Source organism: Chrysochloris asiatica, unplaced genomic scaffold (assembly GCF_000296735.1).
Source record: "Chrysochloris asiatica unplaced genomic scaffold, ChrAsi1.0 scaffold00379, whole genome shotgun sequence".
In the NCBI taxonomy this organism is placed as follows: domain Eukaryota; kingdom Metazoa; phylum Chordata; class Mammalia; order Afrosoricida; family Chrysochloridae; genus Chrysochloris; species Chrysochloris asiatica.
In genome coordinates, this window is record NW_006408897.1 from 877,178 (window position 1) to 895,425 (window position 18,248).

General features: G+C 45.9%; 1 protein-coding gene across 1 annotated transcript in view; it reads left to right on the forward strand.

Moving 5' to 3' along the window:
- Window positions 1-5,920: 5,920 nt before the first annotated feature.
- The window catches only part of LHX4 (LIM homeobox 4), a 48,172-nt gene continuing 35,844 nt past the window's right edge, over window positions 5,921-18,248 (forward strand). Inside the window, exon 1 of the mRNA XM_006876427.1 lies at window positions 5,921-6,223. Coding sequence (XP_006876489.1) covers window positions 6,148-6,223 — 76 coding nt within the window. The 5' untranslated portion in view covers window positions 5,921-6,147. The remainder of the gene's footprint in view (window positions 6,224-18,248) is intronic.

Genomic DNA, 18,248 nt, shown 5'->3' on the forward strand with positions numbered 1-18,248 from the left:
TCCTAAATTCGATCTCTGGAAATTCTTTCTTTAGAATTGGGTCCATTTATAATGTGTGTTTGGTTCTCAGGATTGCAATAGGTGTCTAGAAAGTACTAGATACTTTCAATCAGCTATTGACCAACTGCCGTGATAGATAGAACTTGTTGTTGTTAAGTGCTGTCAAGTTGGTTCTGACTCACAGTGACTCTGTATAGGGTTTTTGAGGAGTGGCTGGTGTGTTTGAACCTCCGACCTTGCAGTTCAAACTGACCTTATAGTCCAGTTCTTATCCTATAGTGCCAAACCAGGACTCCTTGTTGTTGTTGTTGTTAGGTGCCATCGAGTCAGTACCAACTCATAGCAACCCTATGCACAACAGAATGAAACACGGCCTGGTCCTGGGCCAACTTCACAATTGTTGCCATGCTTGAGCCCACTGATGCTGCCACTTGGGCAATCCATCTCACTGGGTGTCTTCCTCTTTTTCTCTGACCCTCCACCTTACCAAACATGATATCCTTCTCTAGCAACTGGTCCCTCCTGACAATATGTCCTAAGTATGAGAGATGACGTTTGGCCATCCTGGCCTCCAAGGAGCACTCTGGCTGCACTTCTTCCAACACAGATCTGTTTGTTCTTTTGGCAGCCCATGGCACTTTCAATATTCTCCTCCAACACCGTAACTCAAAAGCACCAATTCTTCTACGGTCTTTCGCATGCATATGAGGTGGTTGAAAATACCATGGCTTGGGTCAGGCACACCTTAGTCTTCAAGTTGATATCTTTGCTGTTCAACATTTTCAGAAGGTCTTGTGCAGCAGATTTACCTAATGCAATACATCATTTGATTTCTTGACTGCTGCTTCCATGAGTGTTGTTGGTTGATCCAAGAAGAATGAAGTCCTTAACAACTTCAGTCTTTTCACCGTTGATAAGAATGTTGTTTATTGGTTAAGTGGTGAGGATTTTTGCTTTCTTTACATTGAGATGCAATCCATACCGAAGGCTGTGCTCTTTGATCTTCATCAGTAAATACTTTAAGTCCTCTTCACTTTCAGCAATCAAGGTCGTATCATCTGCATATCGCAGGTTGTTAATGAGAGGACTCCTTAGACCTAGGGAAAGACACACATCATCAGTGGTAGTGCCCACCCTTCAACCAGGTAGTAGCCCAAGAAAGAGGTCTGAGGTCAGCTTTGAGGACTGTTGCTCTTGGAGGACACCTGCCAGCCCTGGTTGTCATTGGTTAAAAAGCCACACTCACTTCATAAGCTTGGAAATTTAAACTCAAACTTTGTCCCACTTTAAGGGTCTTCCTAGACCATTCTACAGCAACATCTGTGGGATTCAACCATCTCTCATTTTCTGGGGATAAAGATATAACGTAGCCTTTGTTTTTGTTGTTAGCCTAAGTCTTTTTCATACTATAATAATGTTGTTGTTGTTGTTAAGTGCCATCGAGTCGGATCCGACCCATAGCGACCCTGTACAGGGTTTCCGAGGCTGTAAATCTTTACGGGAGCAGAACGCCTCATCTTTCTCCCGCGGAGCGGCTGGTAGTTTCGAACTGCTGGCCTTAAGGTTTGCAGCCCGATTCGTAACCACTACGCTACCAGAGCTCCTTTAATAATACTAATTATTAAATTTTTGTGATAAATAGCTGAAATAACATAGGTAGAAGCATGTAACTTGGTGCCTAATATAGTTGCAAACTTTCAATACATGTTAGTGGTTCTTACTGTTATCACCATATTATATTGTTGTTACTATCAGTAGATGAGAAAGCTGAGGTCCTAGCAGGGAAATGAAATGACATGGTATAAATGTTAGTGGAGGACTTTGGGAATGGAACCTAGTTCATACCAGGGGGCAAATAACTTCAGAAAAGTCTCAACATGTGGAAAGGGCATTTATCAACTGAGCTGCATTGTATATATGTGGGTTCGGGAGCAGAGGGGTACTGGGGAACTGCTGTCTACACATTCAAGAACAGAGAGTCAAAGGTCTTCCCAGAACTCTTCTGCCATTGGGTGGAGGTGAAAGTTTTCATTGTCATCTCCCATTGAGTTGGTTTGGACTCTTAGTGACCCTGTATAGTGTTTCCAAGGAATGACTTATTGGTGAGTTTGAACTGCAGACCTTGTGGTTAGCAGTCCTGTGCTTCTTCTACAATGCCACACCAGGAGGTAAAAGTATCATCTCCTGAATCAGTCCCCACCACAGTAATGTTGCCCCTGTCCCCTAGTGACAGGCTAGTGACATGCAATGGGAGGAGGGCAGGGGAACAAGAGCTGCAGAGAGCATTTTAAAAATCTAATTATAAATTATAAACCAATCACCACATTTGCTTCACATTTCACTGCATGTAAGTATCTCATCTTTTATTAATCCTCTCTAAAAAAATAACCACTTTACAGAAAACCTGAAAAAAGAGGAAAATATTTCATAGTGTTGCTGTTGTTATGTGCTGTGGAGTTGGTTCTAATTCATAGCGACCCTGTACAGGGTTTCTGAGGCTGTAAATCTTTACGGGAGCAGAAAGCCTCATCTTTCTCCCGCGGGAACAGCTGGTAGTTTCGAACTGCTGACCTGAAGGTTCACAGCCTGATTCTAACCACTACACTGCCAGAGCTCCTTATCTCCCAAAAGTCCTTTTGCAGCACTTCCCATAGAGTCTATCAGTTAGAATTCCTGGTTTTCACTCAGGTAGCCTGGGTTCAACTCCTGGTATGAAAAAGTTGTGACTTTTTTTGAATCATAGTGTGGTGCTGTTGGATAAGCACTGGACTGCTAACCACAAGGGTGGCAGTTCAAACCTACCAGCCGCTCCTTGGAAAACCTATACAGGGTCACTATGAGTCAGAATTGACTCAATGACATTAACAACAAAATACTTTTGAATGCTATGTTCATCTGTCTCCTCCCAGTCTTTCCCAATGTTAAAGAACACTTTTCATTAGTTTTGTTTTGGGGTGGAGGTTGCTTTATAAACTATTGTGCTCATTGAGAAAACAAAAAAAGAAGAAAATAAAAATGCTCACTGTATAGGTAGCCACTTTTACAGTTTTGGATATTTTTTTCAAAATAATGTAATCTTTTTTTTTTTTTTTTTTAAATGTGATCCTAAAATTCATACTTGCTTCATATCCTTGTTTTTTCCACTTGCTAACAAATCTCAAACACCTTTCTCCACCATTAAATATACTTCTGTTGTATTCTTTCAGTGCCTTCAAGAATATTCCGTTTATTAGAATTTATTGAATAATCCCCTATTGTTGTACATGTAGGTTATTCTCTTAAAAAAAAAAAAATATATATATATATATATATAAACATGTCGGGGACTGGCCTCGACATAAACATCCTTGCAACTACATCTTTACTAATGTGATTATTTTCACAGGGTACATTTCTAGATTAATTGTTGGGCCCAAGGGAGTACACATTTTTAGGTTATTTAAATGTCCCCAGAAGACAATGTCCCTTTTCCATCCCCACCAAAAAATTGTGTTCACATTTCCCCACACTATAGCCAACAATGGGTATTATCACTACTTTGATCTTTGTCTAACATGTTTACATTCTTTTAAGTATACAATATTGCAGCCTGTGTTAAAAAAAAGTATTTCACAAGCATTTCCATGCTTCTAGAGCTCATAATTTCATTAATTGTATGATATACTAACAAGTAAATTTAGTATACTTCACTAGATCATTTTTCTATTGCTAGATATCTAGTTTATTTTTCTCAAAACATGCTGTAATAAACATCTTCACACATGAAACTTTCCCCAAAATTTAGATTAATTCCATGGAACTGATACTCAGAATGGAATTACATGAGTAAGGTGTATGAACAATTTTATGGGTTTTGATATATATTGCCAAATTGCTTTCCAAACGGATGTAAGAGTTTATAAGCTCACCAGCAATATTTATGAGAATATCAATTTCTTAGCAGCTTCACTAGCAAAGAATTCTAGGATTCCCGCCCCCTCCCCAGTTCATCATTAGCAGGCATAATGAGGTACTGTTGTTTAGTTTTACATGTGTTTGATTGCTAAACACAGGCATTTCCCCTGTGTTTGTTTACTAGTCACATTTCTCTAAAAACCATTTTGGTAAACACTGGAATTATCACCAGGTTCCTCGCCTTTTTTTCTAGCATATATTTTCTGTTTCGTGCACTGAAGCCACCTTGCAGGTAAACAGGGGAAGAGATAGTGTTGATTCTATATCAAGACACCTAGAAGTCACCGTGACCTCACTGGAGAGAAATTCTGAGCTCCAACAGCCAAGACATTTTTCTCTACTCGTGTACGTCCCTCAGTAACTCTAGAAGGTGGGCAGGGACACTTTGGGGTGCATTCCGTCTTTTTAGGAAGCGACCTAGAAGGATAGGGAAAGCAAACTATGTCCCTTCTCACTTAGGACCCCACTAGGCTGGGAGGCAGGGGCGGATTACCTAATAAGCAAGGTAAATACGGGTTCACTTGTGTCTATTTACTAATCCGTAGTGAACAATTCTATATTCACTTGTGTGAAATTGTTCATTACAGCCTAATAAGTAAGCCCGTGTTTACCTTGCTTATTGAACAATCTGACATTGCTGGAAAGACGTGCCTGCCCTCACCCGAGTTACGAAATTCCGGGGTGGGGATGGTGCAGGGACTGGGATCCCCAGGAAGGCCGGTCTTGGGGTGGCAGGGTGGGCTTCCTGCGCCTGCAAGCGGGTGGCATCAAGTATCTGAGGAAGCGCCTTTGGGGGCGTAAGAGGCCTCTATGGAAAACTCACCCCACGACTGGGCCTTGTTTATTCCCACGTGGAACTCTCCTTTGAGGAGAATTTGTTTTAAGTGTTTTTGCGTGTCTTGTAAATACAACCCTTTCGCTGGTTTACATGGAGGTCCGAGTGCGCCGGCGATCGGAAAAGGTTCAAAGCGCCAGTAGTCGAAGCCTGCGTGGCAGAACTGTCTCAGAGGTTTGAGGGCAGGACGGAGGTGGGCAGACTCGGGCGGAGGGGCAGGTGAGGCCCCGCGAAGAGACGCAGAGCCCCTATGGAACTAGGGGTAGGGTGGGGATGCGAACTCCGAGCTTCAGGCCTCAGTGCTCGGGGGTAAGCGTGAGGGGCCAGTGCGCCGCCACCTCCGCTAATGACCCTGGCAGCCTTCACCTCTCTGCCCGTCGCCAGCTGCGTGACTCGCGCGTCCCGGACTGAGTACGGGCTGTCCCTGGCTCAGCCTCAGCCAGACGCGGGAGGAGAGAGCCAGGACTGGGGAAGTGCCGGCGGGAAAATGCTTGGCCAGAGGAAAGGAGGAGGAAGGATGGAGTCACCGGTTACTTAGCACTCTCGGCCTGGCGAAGAGAAGTCGGAAACGAGAGCACGCTAGGGGAAGACACAGCCAGGCGGCCCCTGGCCTCTGAGAGGGTCTGCATCTACAGGGTCTGGCCCGCTTCGACACTTTGTCCGATCGTCTCCGGGGCCCGGAACCCCCGCAAGACGCGTGGAAAGCCAGGAGCCTCTGTGCTCCGCGGTGGACCACCTGCTGGTGCTGACAACCAGCCGCAGTATTTATACCTCCGGTGCGAGCCCACAAGGCGGGGCTCGGGGGCTACCCACTAGGCCCCGCCCCGCCCCATGCAGCCCCGCCCCCCTGCGGTCCGGTCTTCCTTGGGGCGACCCGACCCCTACTCCGGCCAGGGTCGGCCGTCTGCCTCCGGGTAGCCGTTTCGACTGAAGGGCGGGCCTCCCTGCGGAAAGCTACGTCACGGCCGCTCCTGCAGTGTGAATGAATCAAAATGCCTTGGTGACCGCGGCCTCCCAGGCGGCCGGCACGCGAAGGGTGGAAGGGGAGGGGGAGGGGAGAGGGCGGGGGAGGGAGGAGGGGAAAAAAGCCAGAGCTGCAGCAACAGCGTCTTCTCAACCCGGGATGTGCTTCAACCCCGGAGAGCCAGATCAAAGGGATTTGAAACAGACTGAAGACTGGCTGGGGGAGGGGGCTGGCCAGTCTGTGGAGTCCTCCCAGAGACGTGGAGAGCCGGGCTTTGCCCGTGACTTCGGCAGCTTCGTTGGGATTTTATTATTATTTTCAAATTTCTGAATCCAGCTGGAGCGAGAGAACAAGACATCTCCGTAGACTGCGACTTACTGGCTCTCGCTCCGATATGATGCAGAGCGCAGCTGTCCCCGCCGAGGGAGCTGTCAAGGGGCTCCCGGAGATGCTCGGTGTGCCAATGCAACGTAAGATACCCTTTCTCTTTGGTTTAATTTCCTAACACGGCAGCTAGCAGCCTCAGCCGGTGCGGGCCGGGCCGGGCCGGGCCGGGTGCCGTGAGAAGCAAGGGCGGAGGGACCGGGCGGGGCAAGGAGCCGGCGACCAGGGAGCAGAGGCGGTCATAGGGCAGGGGTATTGGCCAGGGTGCGTTTGAAGCTCTAACTTCCTGGCTTTTGAGATTGAATGTGGAAATCTCTCAAGCCATGTTCGAGTCGAGTCGAGGAGACCGAATCCTGCATCCCCAGTCTATGGCTTTTCTGGGAACGTTTGAGAGAATGTTGTTTGCCGACATTAGTGGAGTGTGCGGCAGGCCAGGCCTGAGGGGAGAGGGTGGGCCTTTAAAATCGCCCTCCCCCAGGACGACAGTCAAAGCTTGCGTGCAGCTAGTGCAACTTTACCCTAGCTGGCGAGAAGTTGGAGCGTGCGCCTGCTGCCCCCCAGATCCGGCTGCGCAGAGAGGCCGGGGCCACACGCTCGGTCCCGGCGATCTGCGTGCAGAGCGTGCGCGCCTCGTGCGTCCTCGGCCACTGCCGCCCGCGGCGCCCGCCTGAGGACCAACTGCTTCAAGTGAGGGAATCTGTTCACCACATTCCAGCTAGCAGAGGAATGCAGGGAAAGGAAAGGCAGCGGAAAGAAGTTGCGAACTCTGGGTTGAACCTTTGCGCAGGCGAGGGCAGGAGCCCAGGTGGCTCGGACTTGGAAGTGAAGAGGCTAGGGTCTTGTGGGCGCTTTGCTTGCCTGCAGAGTCTGAAATTAACAAGGCAGCCGTAACTCCAGCAGTGTTTGTTCACAGGTCTATGTATGTGTAAGGTGCGTGCGCAGTGACTTTCTTGGAGGATGCTTGGCTCTGTCCCTCACTCTCAAGTGGAGAGTTACGATGGAGAATCTTTGCGGAGCCTAAACAGATTCTAGGGCGCCGCGCGCGCGCTCTCGTGATGGGTTCCGCGTGAGTCCTTCCCCGCAGGCTCGCGCGCTCTGCAGGACCCCTCAGGGCACTGTGAAGACGCCGAGGATTCCCTCACTTCTCTTGCCAAGATTTTGTGCTTCCGACAGCGGCTTCTTTAGTGGTGCCATTGCTATGTTCTCGTAGTTTGTTTTAAGTAAGTTTTTGGCCGCTTTATCCACGGACGGTACCTATCTACAAACCAAGCACGCCTTCCTGCGCCCAGGTTATCCACCGCAGGGTTTTTGTCTTCGCCTTACCTCAAAGGGCAGGCGGATTCCTTTTGAGAAGGAGCTAGAAGATAGCTTCACTCAAACCTACTTCGGTTGTTCTGTATCCTACAGTTATCCTTTGTCTCTTTTTTGTGTCAGTTGTTGGCAAACAGTTCCACGTTTGTGCTGTCCCTTGGGGAGTTTAATGATAACTGAAATATATCTGTAGAAAGTGCTGGGGGTTTGCTGCCCTCGTTATTGCCCCTCACTCCACCACAGTCTCCTGAATAAATAGAAACACAAACCCTAGTAAAAGTACTACTCCAAATCCTTAATCTGATTGTAGTTTATGTAGAGTGTAGGGAGTATGTGTGACTCGAGTCCGTATTATCGGGCACATATGTGCTCTAATAGCTAAAGTCGGTAGGTGGCCTGCCTGTTAAGACAGCAAAGAAAAACGGAGGTGGACTCATCTCTGACAGCTTTTCTTGGGTTGCACAACTCTTTTTCTCAAACGGCCCCACTTTTTGTTGATCTTACTCAGAAACAGCTCTGATGTTCCATGTCAAGAGCTGCTTTTCTTAAATGACCGGGATTTGCCTCCAGAGCTACAGTGTGTGCCCCCGCCCCCCATGGCCTGAATCTGGGTACAAACTGGAAAACTTTAAAAAGTACAGAAAAAGACTCTCATCCCAGGACAGCCCTACATGGCATGGCAGTGCCAAGCCCGGAGGGGGTGGTCTGCCCTTCCTTTTGTTTTGACACAATGCTGAGGCACCAACCCAAACTGAGAGGCCCAATCCCTGAAGACTTTCTCTTGGGATGTGTGTGTGGATTATACTACCCCCCTTGAACCTTGGGGATGCGCAGGCTGTGAGCCTCTCACACATACACAAAAATTCCTGTTCCTTAGTCTTGGGGCCCAGTGGCTGGGGTCTCCAGTCTTTCATCCTGGAGGGAGGGAATGTTGACGACAAACCCTTGGGCACTAGGGAACCAGAAAGAGAATCCTTCAAGCAGTAGGTTCTCAACCCCTGGGGAAAGGGAGAGAACAGAAGGCTCACCCAACCAAGTCCCTCTAACCTGATAACTAGGTTTGGTTAACCCCCTCATATACACCCATACACACATATTTCACTGTATCATCCAAATGGTCACAAATGGAGCACATGGGGGGGACAGGTCTACGGATCCCCTAAACTGGACCTTTCCAATGCTTTCACTTTTAGGGGAGCTTCATCAGAAAGTTTAATTCAGCTGGCTTCCACAGCAGTCGGAATATTTTTTTGTTGTTGCTTATTTTGGGTGTGGGTGAGGTGCATTCTCTTTAGGAAAACGTTCCCAAGTAATGTAACAATTCATCTTTCTACGTGAGTCCATTACCCTCTTCCTTACCCCTCTACTCCTGCCTCCCGCCTCTGCTCGCTCCTGGGCGCGCTGATCCTCAGCACTATCTCCCTCCTCCTGCTCCTCGGTTCCGAGGTCCTGTGCCCGGGTGCCTCGCCGCTGAGGCAGGCCCAGGACGGCGCTTTCGTACTGGCGCACGATGTGGACTTCTCGGGATAATCTCCGACGTCGTCAACCGAGGAACCACGTGCTGGAGAAGGCTAGGAGCGATTTGTAGAGCAGTTTGGTGTGGAAAAGTAGACCTTGCCCTTTAATCTCATCTGGGGCAGCCTTACTCCCGCCTCTGGTTAGTTGTTTTCTAAGAAACTCAGAACATCAGCCTGAGGGTCTGGGCTCCCTCTGGCAGGAAGTGGCTCCCTCCAGCACGCGCCGAGGGATCTTTTCAAAGGACTCGATGTCTTTTTGTGTGGTTGGACGAGGAGGATGGGTTCAGATAGGAACCTTGTCCTAAACTGACGGTCCTGGCTACTTAGACCCGCGCTTTAGTAGGTCTAGAGTCTCTTTCTCACCCCTGAGCACAACCCACCTAGGTCTGCCGCCACCGTTGGGGCTGAAATGCCCGTCTAGTTCTTACATAGCTGGATCCCTGGGCACCTCCCGAGCCCTCGAATTTCTGCTCCCCAAATTCAACGTAGCCCACAGACACAGTCATCTGGATGCTGGTGCCCGCGCTCTCCCTCCTATAGGCAGGTGGACCATTTCACCCGCCCCTTGCCCTTGTTTTTTGACCCATTTCCCATGTAGTCCCCACCGCTTGGAGGAAGGAGCGACCCGCACCTCCTTGGCTGAGGATGGTAGAGCGGGAGCAGTCTGGAGACGTTTCCTGTTTCTTGCCGCTCTGCCTGTTCTCCTTAAAATTTCTGCTTCCTGCAGTTCTTGCGAACCCCAAAGTGTGGGAAAAGGATATTTCAGTTTGTACTTGGTAAGATCTGATGGACTTCTCCAAGATGTGCCATTACCATTTCTTCCCTTCCCTGGGAGACACGTGGTGTGTAGGGTGAATGAATCTGCCTTCACAGGTCGCACCACGAATCCTTGTCAAGACATTGTGTATCACCCTCGTTCTAGGCTATTTCTTAACAGGTAGAGTAGTCTCACTTCCCGGGCTAGCAGGCTCTCAAACTTAAGGGCAGGTTCACTTTCCAAGCCTACCTCTTCTGATAGGGGAGGGGAAGACAGTGTAGATAGGTAACCAGATTGTGATACAGAAAGTCAGACAGCACCGCAGACTTCCCTCCCGGTTTCACAAAAATATTCTCAAATGCGAGCCAAATTTTAAAGGGTAGCCGGCGGCGGGGACAGCCGATTAGTGCATTCAGGGTTGAGGGTCGCATTCTGCAGCAGCGAGTCTGCTGAGGTCTCCAGTCTTGTCTCAGGTCACAGCTGTGCAACATCAAGAAGAGACTTTGGGAAAACCCGGGTGACCGCGGTGCCCTTCACTTGGGGTAGCGGGTGGCACAGATTGCCCGAAGGGTCGGAGGACTAGACCTCTTCTTTCCCTTGGCCTCCAAGGGTGAGGACGTTGGGAGCGGAAGTGGGCTTGGGAAACTGCGACGGATGAGGCGCGAAGATCTACAATGGGGTGGAAGCAAAGTCAGGACTGAAGGGCAGGCAGGCATTCACTCAAGTCTGTTATTCGCTTGCCCGCGGTCCTGACTTACGAGTCAGAAAACCAGCATCGGCGCCCTCGGGTCCGGGACCTGTGTGGCCTCATTGTGCCCCGGGCTGAGTCACGGGCAGTCAACGGCCTGGGTGGCCCAGGGAAATGGGGAAAAATTCATTCGAGGAGCATTTGTTGCTCCTCTGTGGATAGCGCTCGGTCCTGGGCGCTTGCTTGACCTCGCTGGTGCGGAGATGACAGCTCTTCAGAGAGAGCTGACTTGGCGCACACCGGGTCACGCTGCCCAGGGTTGAGGTTCGAGCCGCGAAGGGGACAAGGGAGAAACGGCCTAGGTGTCCTCCGCACGCTGCATTCAGCATTCCTGCGCTCTGGCCATTACCCCCTAGCCACAGCATCCTGCCTGCACTGTTCCTTTTTCAGGCTAATTCTCCCGCGCGTCCCCGAGACCAAGCCTGGGGCCCGGCCCCTGCCCCTTGGAGCGACAGTAGGGACTTTCCGCATGGAGAGGTGCGGCGATTAGAAGAGTGGACGGCACACCCAGTGCGGGGAAGCTGGGCTGAATTCTCTGTCCCTCCCCTAATCCATTTCTTTCCATGTCTTTGGAAAGGCAAAACTAATCGCCATTGCCGATGGCCCGAGTCTTTGTGACCTTGGAAAGCGGGAGTCCCTTTTGGGGCGCGGCTCCTGCTGCACGGGGCTCCGCTAGCCCCGCTGAGTCCTGCCTGGCGTTCGAGCCACGGCTCCGCGCTCTGCTCCTCGCGTTTAGTGTTGGTGAGCACTTAACGCGGCAAAGCTCAAGAGATACGAGATCTCAACCAGAGCAGCCGTCGATGTAAATAAAATTCGACCTGGGAAGGGAGTTAGAAACACTACTCCGGAAAAGCGAGATGGTGTGGCGGGTCTTCACTCTGTGGCGCTCAGGGGGCCGTCTTGATCCTGGTTGGAACTTTTTGGCTCCTTTTAGTGGGCAAATCGAATGTCTAAAGGGGTCTGAAAGGTAAGGCTAATCAGGAAGGAGAGGAATTACTTAGCAAAGCCCGGGCGGGATGTAAGCCTGAGCAGCAGGAAGTTAACAGTGGACGACTGAAGCCCGTGTACCTCCCTCCTGACACGCCAAAAACAATGCGGGGCTCAGGCAAGAATGTAGCCTGAATGCTCTGGGGATTAGAGCAAGTGAGTCCTCTTTAAAACCATCTAGGAAAACGCCTACACCACTACAAATACCAGGGTCGAATTTTAAAAATCAAGACCTCCTGGAAGCAAATTGGTGGAAGGGGGTGGGTAGAAGTAGGGAGCCTGGCAAAGCATTTTTTTTTTTTTTCTCTCCCCATTAAGCAGACAAAATACGGCTCACAGGGGTGTTTTGTGTTTTGAACAGTGACCTGATGACCTCGCTGACCAGGTGTAGACAGCCTCAAGTCCTAAATATTTCCTTTCCCTAACTTCCCATTTGCCTCCTCGGATTTTCGAGCCCTTTCACTCTGCATGAAGTCAATTAGTAATTACTTAGTACCGGCCTTAGCAGACCGAACCCAGAGAGGCATCAGCGTTAGGCAGGGGACTTGGAGAGAAAAGGATGGGAGGGTCTTACTTGGAAGCAGTTGCAGAGATGGAAAATGGTTAGCAGTGACTGACCATTCTTTATATCATGTTATTAAGGAAATTTCTTTTCAGCCTCTTGTTTTGGTCTAGAAAGGTGGATTTCTGGTGTTTTTTTCTGGCGGGGAAACTTGCTTCCTCCTCCAAATCGAAGGGCTATGGATGGGGGATGGGAGGTGGAATTGGATGGAGGGACCTTGTGTCATTTCTTTCAATTATGGAAATTTATCAGGGTTAGAGCTGGGGAGCTTTGGAACACACAGCGACTTGGAACCAGCTTAGCTGATGGGAAGATGAAAGGGACAATATTACTCACTTGGGAAGCCCAAGGTTGGAGACACACCGAAGCTGCAGTTTGCCAGGCAGCAGCAGATTCATTGCTGCCTGGCTACTGGCTTTGGAGATGACTTGGTGTGGGATTTACTTTGGTTATGATTTGGAGGGTCTTTTCTCACTTCCTGAAATGAGCAAACAGGGTCTACTTATTGTCTGTAGTAATATTTCAGTCCCTTGACTGTGTTCCTTTTGTCTGAAAGTCTGAATATCTCTTCCGTTTTTTCCCTTTTTTCTTTCCCTCCTTCTATTGTGAAATGTTTGCAGGGAAGAAAGTGGGTTTGTGCATGAACCCACAGCACATGTATCCAGCAAGCTGCAGGGTAATGAGATATCCATCTCTCAGAACCTTCCTAGGAGTCCTGGGGGAAGAGGGGCAGGTGCTGGACTCAGGACAAAAGTCGCCTGGAGGTAGACTCCTGTTACTGTTTGTGGTAAGAAGTCAGATGATAATAATGGTAGATGTCGCTGTGAGGTTTTACCCTTTTTAATCCTCAGTTTTATGGGAGTTCTGATCAAAATGGATCACAAACCAACCATTTTGAGATACTGCTGTTGTGGGAAGGTGAACAGGTTGGGTTTAATTGGCAAAGCTGAAATTGATACTGGCTGGAAAATGTACTTTAGGTTAACTCTATTAGTGGCTTTACTGGAACATCTTGGGAGGCAAGTCTTAACTCCTGTTGTTATTTTGGTAGATTTCTTTTCTTTGATCTTCTACCTCCCACCTCTCATACACACACCTCTGTTAATCTGGGTCTAATCACAGATGTTTTACTGCAATCGCTCACCCCCAAATGCCTTTCCAGTATAATTTGTTTTAATTATAATGTTAAGGGGTTAAGGGATTGGTTCCGGGAATGGTTTATAGAGACAAAACTTGCAGCCAAATTAATTGAAAGTTTTATTTTATGAGGGAGAGATTGCCAAACATATGGAATATTGCTACAGAATGAGACATCAGAAAAATACGTTGTGGTGATTTAGCAATGATTAGACATGAAAATGGAGCGGAAATAGAAATGTGCCCACAGCATTTCCATAGACTGTCATGGAATTGTTGGTGGAATTTTCTGTTATAGTTGCAGTTACTGAGAATATTCCCTGTTCTACTAAAGAAATACTAATTCCATGTCAATATATAATCTAGAAAATAATCCTAAACCTGTAAATACATATTTATGATTTGTGTTTCATTTACAACAGGACTCCTATTAAAATGTAATTCAGATTAGAGTTTGAAAGTGGTAGCATCAAAATTGCCTTAAAATACTTTTGAATTTGATTTTGGATGGACAAGATCACTGTTTTTGAGCACACTCCTCATGTGGCATTATCTGATAAGTACTGGACTGTAACCCACAAGGTTGCTGGTTCAAACCCACCAGCTGTTCCTTGGAAATCCTGTACAGGGTTACTAGGACTCAAAGGGCAACAACAAGAAGGACAAATGAGATTTTCAAAAGGACTCCAAACCACCAACTAAAACAAATAGGGCCCATGGAGGGAAGGATTGCAATAGAGGACAGTTTGGAGTGTGATCACTTTTGGTATAAGAAAGATTTTCTGAGTTGTTTCTAGTTGCTAGTTATTCCTTATGACAAACTAGGAAAAAAAAAAAAAAAGCTAGAAAACAGATAACAAAATGCATACAGATTGATGTATATTTTAAGTATGTAAGTAGCTATAATTATAATAGGGTATGAATTACTTTAAATCTGATGACAGAATATTCCCAATATTTTTGCAGCTGATCCAGCTCACCATGGTTAATGTTCTTGCCACCATCACAAAATATGTTCACTGTGACTTTTCTCCTTAAATTTTAAAGACTTAATATTAGCATTTTATCCTTTCAACTGTGGTGTTTATGAGAATATCCTTGCTAGTTTATGAAGATCCCATAAGAAGTTTTTGTAAAATATTTTTGGAAAATTATGTTATGGTCTCTTCAAGAGTCACTGTTATAGGAAGATGAAAAAATATTGAAAGGAAACTACTAACTTTAATAAAAATGAAATGCTTTTAATAGGGAAATGGCAAACAAAGAGCAAGGAGGGAGGGGAAAAAAAGACATCTAGTTATGATTGTCATTAAAACCCAGATTCTGGATAGCCGGCATGCTTTCTCAGTGTATGGACCAAGTGAATCAGTTCTCAGTCACAATTAGCAAGTGATTTAAATGGGATATATGACCAGAAAATGAGGTTTTATTGTCAGCAGTGATGGTAGCAATTTTGTATTGATTAATTTAATTTTATATATTAATCAAAAGCAGAAAGTAAATATTAATTTAACTATACTTCTGTTATAATGATTAGATTTGGATATTTCAGAACCTAGGTAGGACTTTAGGAACAAGTGCTGTAACTTGGTATGCCCTGTGGTATTACAGGAATACATTTTAGAATTAGCAGTTCTCTGAAGAAAGCAATGCACCTTCCTTCTCTCCTCTCTCCCCAACTGAAAGGATTTCCTAAACCTTTTACAAAACTCTTCTTCCTCTCTTACTTACTAGACAATTGGAGGCAATGGAGCATCCACGTCTGCCACTGATGATGGTTGTCATCTTCTTGTATGTGGGAAAGGAATGACGAATTCCAAGAAAAAGCTTTGCACAAATATTATTTCAACTTTGTATATGTTTCCTCAAAGCTCCCATTTGTCTTCTCCTTTCTGTTAGTAGTCAGTAAATAAGTTTAAATCGGTATTTTTTGAAACATACATTGGTCAAATATTATATAAGATGGAGTTTAAAAAACTACCTAATCCTGAAGTGAAACCTTCAGCAAAAGGTTTGGGATGAAAGTCCCAGATAGAGGTGACTGTTGAGCGCTGCCCAAGTAGGGGTTTTAGTTAGCCCCAAAATCTGTCCTGGTGTGGCGCTGTGGGTTAATGCGTCAGACTGCAAAGCCGTTTGATCTGCAAGGCTGGTGGTTCAAGCTCACCAGCTACTCCTTGGAAACCCTATACAGGGTCGCTATGGGTTGGAAATCGACTTGATGGCACTTGACAACAAGAAAAAAATCTGTCTGAAGAGGGCAAAGAAGCTTCTAGCCCCAGTTTGACCTCCAGTTGTACACCCTGAAAGAAACCCCTTATCCTCATTATGCCGGGTTTTATATATATATATATATGTTGTTGTTGTTAAGTGCCGTCGAGTCGGTTCCGACCCATAGCGACCCTGAACAGGGGTATATATATAATATTATATTATATTATATCGTGGTTTTGGTGAAAGTTTGTAGAGTAGATTAGTTTCCACTGATCATTTTATGTTTTAAAAATTCAACATTTTTTACACATTTTGTTTAGTCATATTAATTGCAGCCCCCTCAATGTAGTAACTCTCCTTTCTCTTTCTCCCTTGGATCCTTGTTTCTATTTGCCCATCTTTCCTGATCCTTCCTGTCTTCTGAACTTTGTTTTTGGAAAAATGCTGCCCTTTTTGTCTCATAGGTTTGACTCTTGTAATATGTAGACAATGTCTACTTCACAGGGTCACTGGGAGGAATAATAGGGCTCAGAAATTTGATGATGTTTGGCAAAGTTTAGAGAGCTGGCAATTTTGAGGTGTTTAGAGACGTGCACCACGGTTCCCATTTTACAGATGGAGCTGCCCTAAGTGATTGTTTCTGAATAGTCCAGAAGGGTAGCCAACCTGAGGTGGATTATTGTGAGGTCTGTAAACAGGTTGCCATGGAAGTGGCTCCCACGGACCCAACCTCCTTTTTCTGAAACTTTCGGGGAGGGTGGGGAGGAGGATGGACAGAGACCTTGTTCCAGCATTGAGCTGTCAACTCAAATTATTGTGAAACAAAAAAGGGCAATTCTTCTCTTCAAAAGGCTTTTAAGAAAGCAATGCCTCACAGAACTCCAAATTGACACCTCCGTGCTCAATTTTTATAAAATATTAATCTCATTCCAGAGCAAAATTAAATGAAGATTTTTTTCAATTAGTACAAATAACCTAGTTTTTAAAACATAAAAAGTAATTTATCAACATGATGATTCTAATAGCTGAAATTCTTATTCATTTCCCTTAAAAGGTGTATTTTCTTAAATACATTTTTTGGAGTAATTGTTAAGTGTTTTGGTTCTAGTTTTATTCTGTTTAGTAGAAATGTTTGTTTTCGTCTGTTTATCTTCTGTACCCAAAGAGATGTTGTTGTTGTTGTTGTTGTTAAGTGCCCTGAGTCATTTCCGACTCATTGGAACCCTGTCGAGGGTTTCTGAGGAGCAGCTGGTGGGTTTGAACCACCAACCTTGTGTTTCACAGTCCAGTGCTTATCTTTCAGCACCACACCAGGAGCCCAAAGAGATAGAAAGCACCATTTTTCAGTGAATTAAAATCGATCAAACAAGCAACCATATAACTGGGTCTGAAATGTTTTATGGTGGCCTCTGATTTTTTGAGAGTAGTTTCTTGGAAATGAAGAAACGTGAGTGGTGAATAAAAATGCTCATGACTTATTATATATCACCAAGGGGTGTGGACAATTTGGTCTGTACAGACCACCTCAGACCTTTTGGTCTCTTCCACTTCCCAGTTTTTGAAAACTTCACTAATGGAGGAATTTGAGGGATTTCGAGATGAGGTCTGCATTCTGCTACACCATTTGGAAAAAGAAATCCAGTGCTGTGCACAAGATGCCTTAAGGGCTGGATATCGTGTTGTGAGTTGTATAAGATTACTTGGTGAAGATGTAGATATTGCTACAGAGAAAAAGTGGGATATCAAATAAGAAATAGCCCCTTTTCCTTTGGGCATTGAGATGTCTCCACGAAAAACTGCAGGAACCTTGGATGTTTGGTTTGAATCAGTGAGTTCTTATCCAAATAGTCAAGTGGGGCCAGATGGGTGGTGGCCCCAAGCTCCCTGCTCTCACCGTCCACATGTGGGGAGGGAACCAAAGTCTGGAAAACTTGTGCAAAACTGGACTCTTGTTTTTTTAATTTCTAAACAAATTTAAGATCAAACCCTTGTAATAATTGCATTATTTACTGTTCATCCTTGACGGTTGTGTTGATTAGAAAGGAGTGCACCTCTCCCAGTGGCTTTAGAACTAGGGCAATGGAGGAGACTTTTGAGTGTTTTTTGGTGGGGGAGTGGGTGGGAAGGAAAACAGCTATAGTGAGGAATAATATAGAATGAAATAGTTTTGCTACTCTTTAAATAAATGAATGAATCTTTTTGAAAACCAGCCATGAGCATGGTAAAGGTGTTTTACACTCATTGAATGTGATCACACAGAAACCCTGGAAAACAGGCACACTTTTGTGCCATTTTACAGATAAGCAAACTAAGACTCACATAGGTTAAGGTATTTGCCTACGATCGCATACATGGTAGAATCAGACCTGAACCCAAGTCTGTTTGACTCTGGTCTAAAGATTTGAAGGTCTAAACCCTAACCAGAATGGAAAGCTCTCAGTAAAAACAAACAAAACCCAAGATCCCTCTCCAAAGAAATATTTTAATATTCTTCTCCTTTCCTGTTCCAGCTTTCTGTTTTGCTCCCTCTTCACTTTCTTGGACAGCTCCAGGGGTGAGCAGCTTCCTCACTCAGTGAGAACTTCTTTTTCACAGTCAGAGTTTGACTTGTGAAGAATTGGCTCTTTTGAGACTGGCAATAATTCTTCAGCCTCTATAGGAGGATGTGTGTGTATCAGTGGTATATGTGTGTGTTTGTATATATGTGAATATGTGTCTATGGAGTATATGTTTTTGTGTGTATATGGATGTGTGTACATATGTATACATACAGGACTGTTGCTATGTGTTTAAACCTACTCGATGGCACTTAACAACAACTATGAGTGGTGTGTGTATAAGTGTGTGCATGAATGTGTGTGTGTATGCCTCAGGGTATATC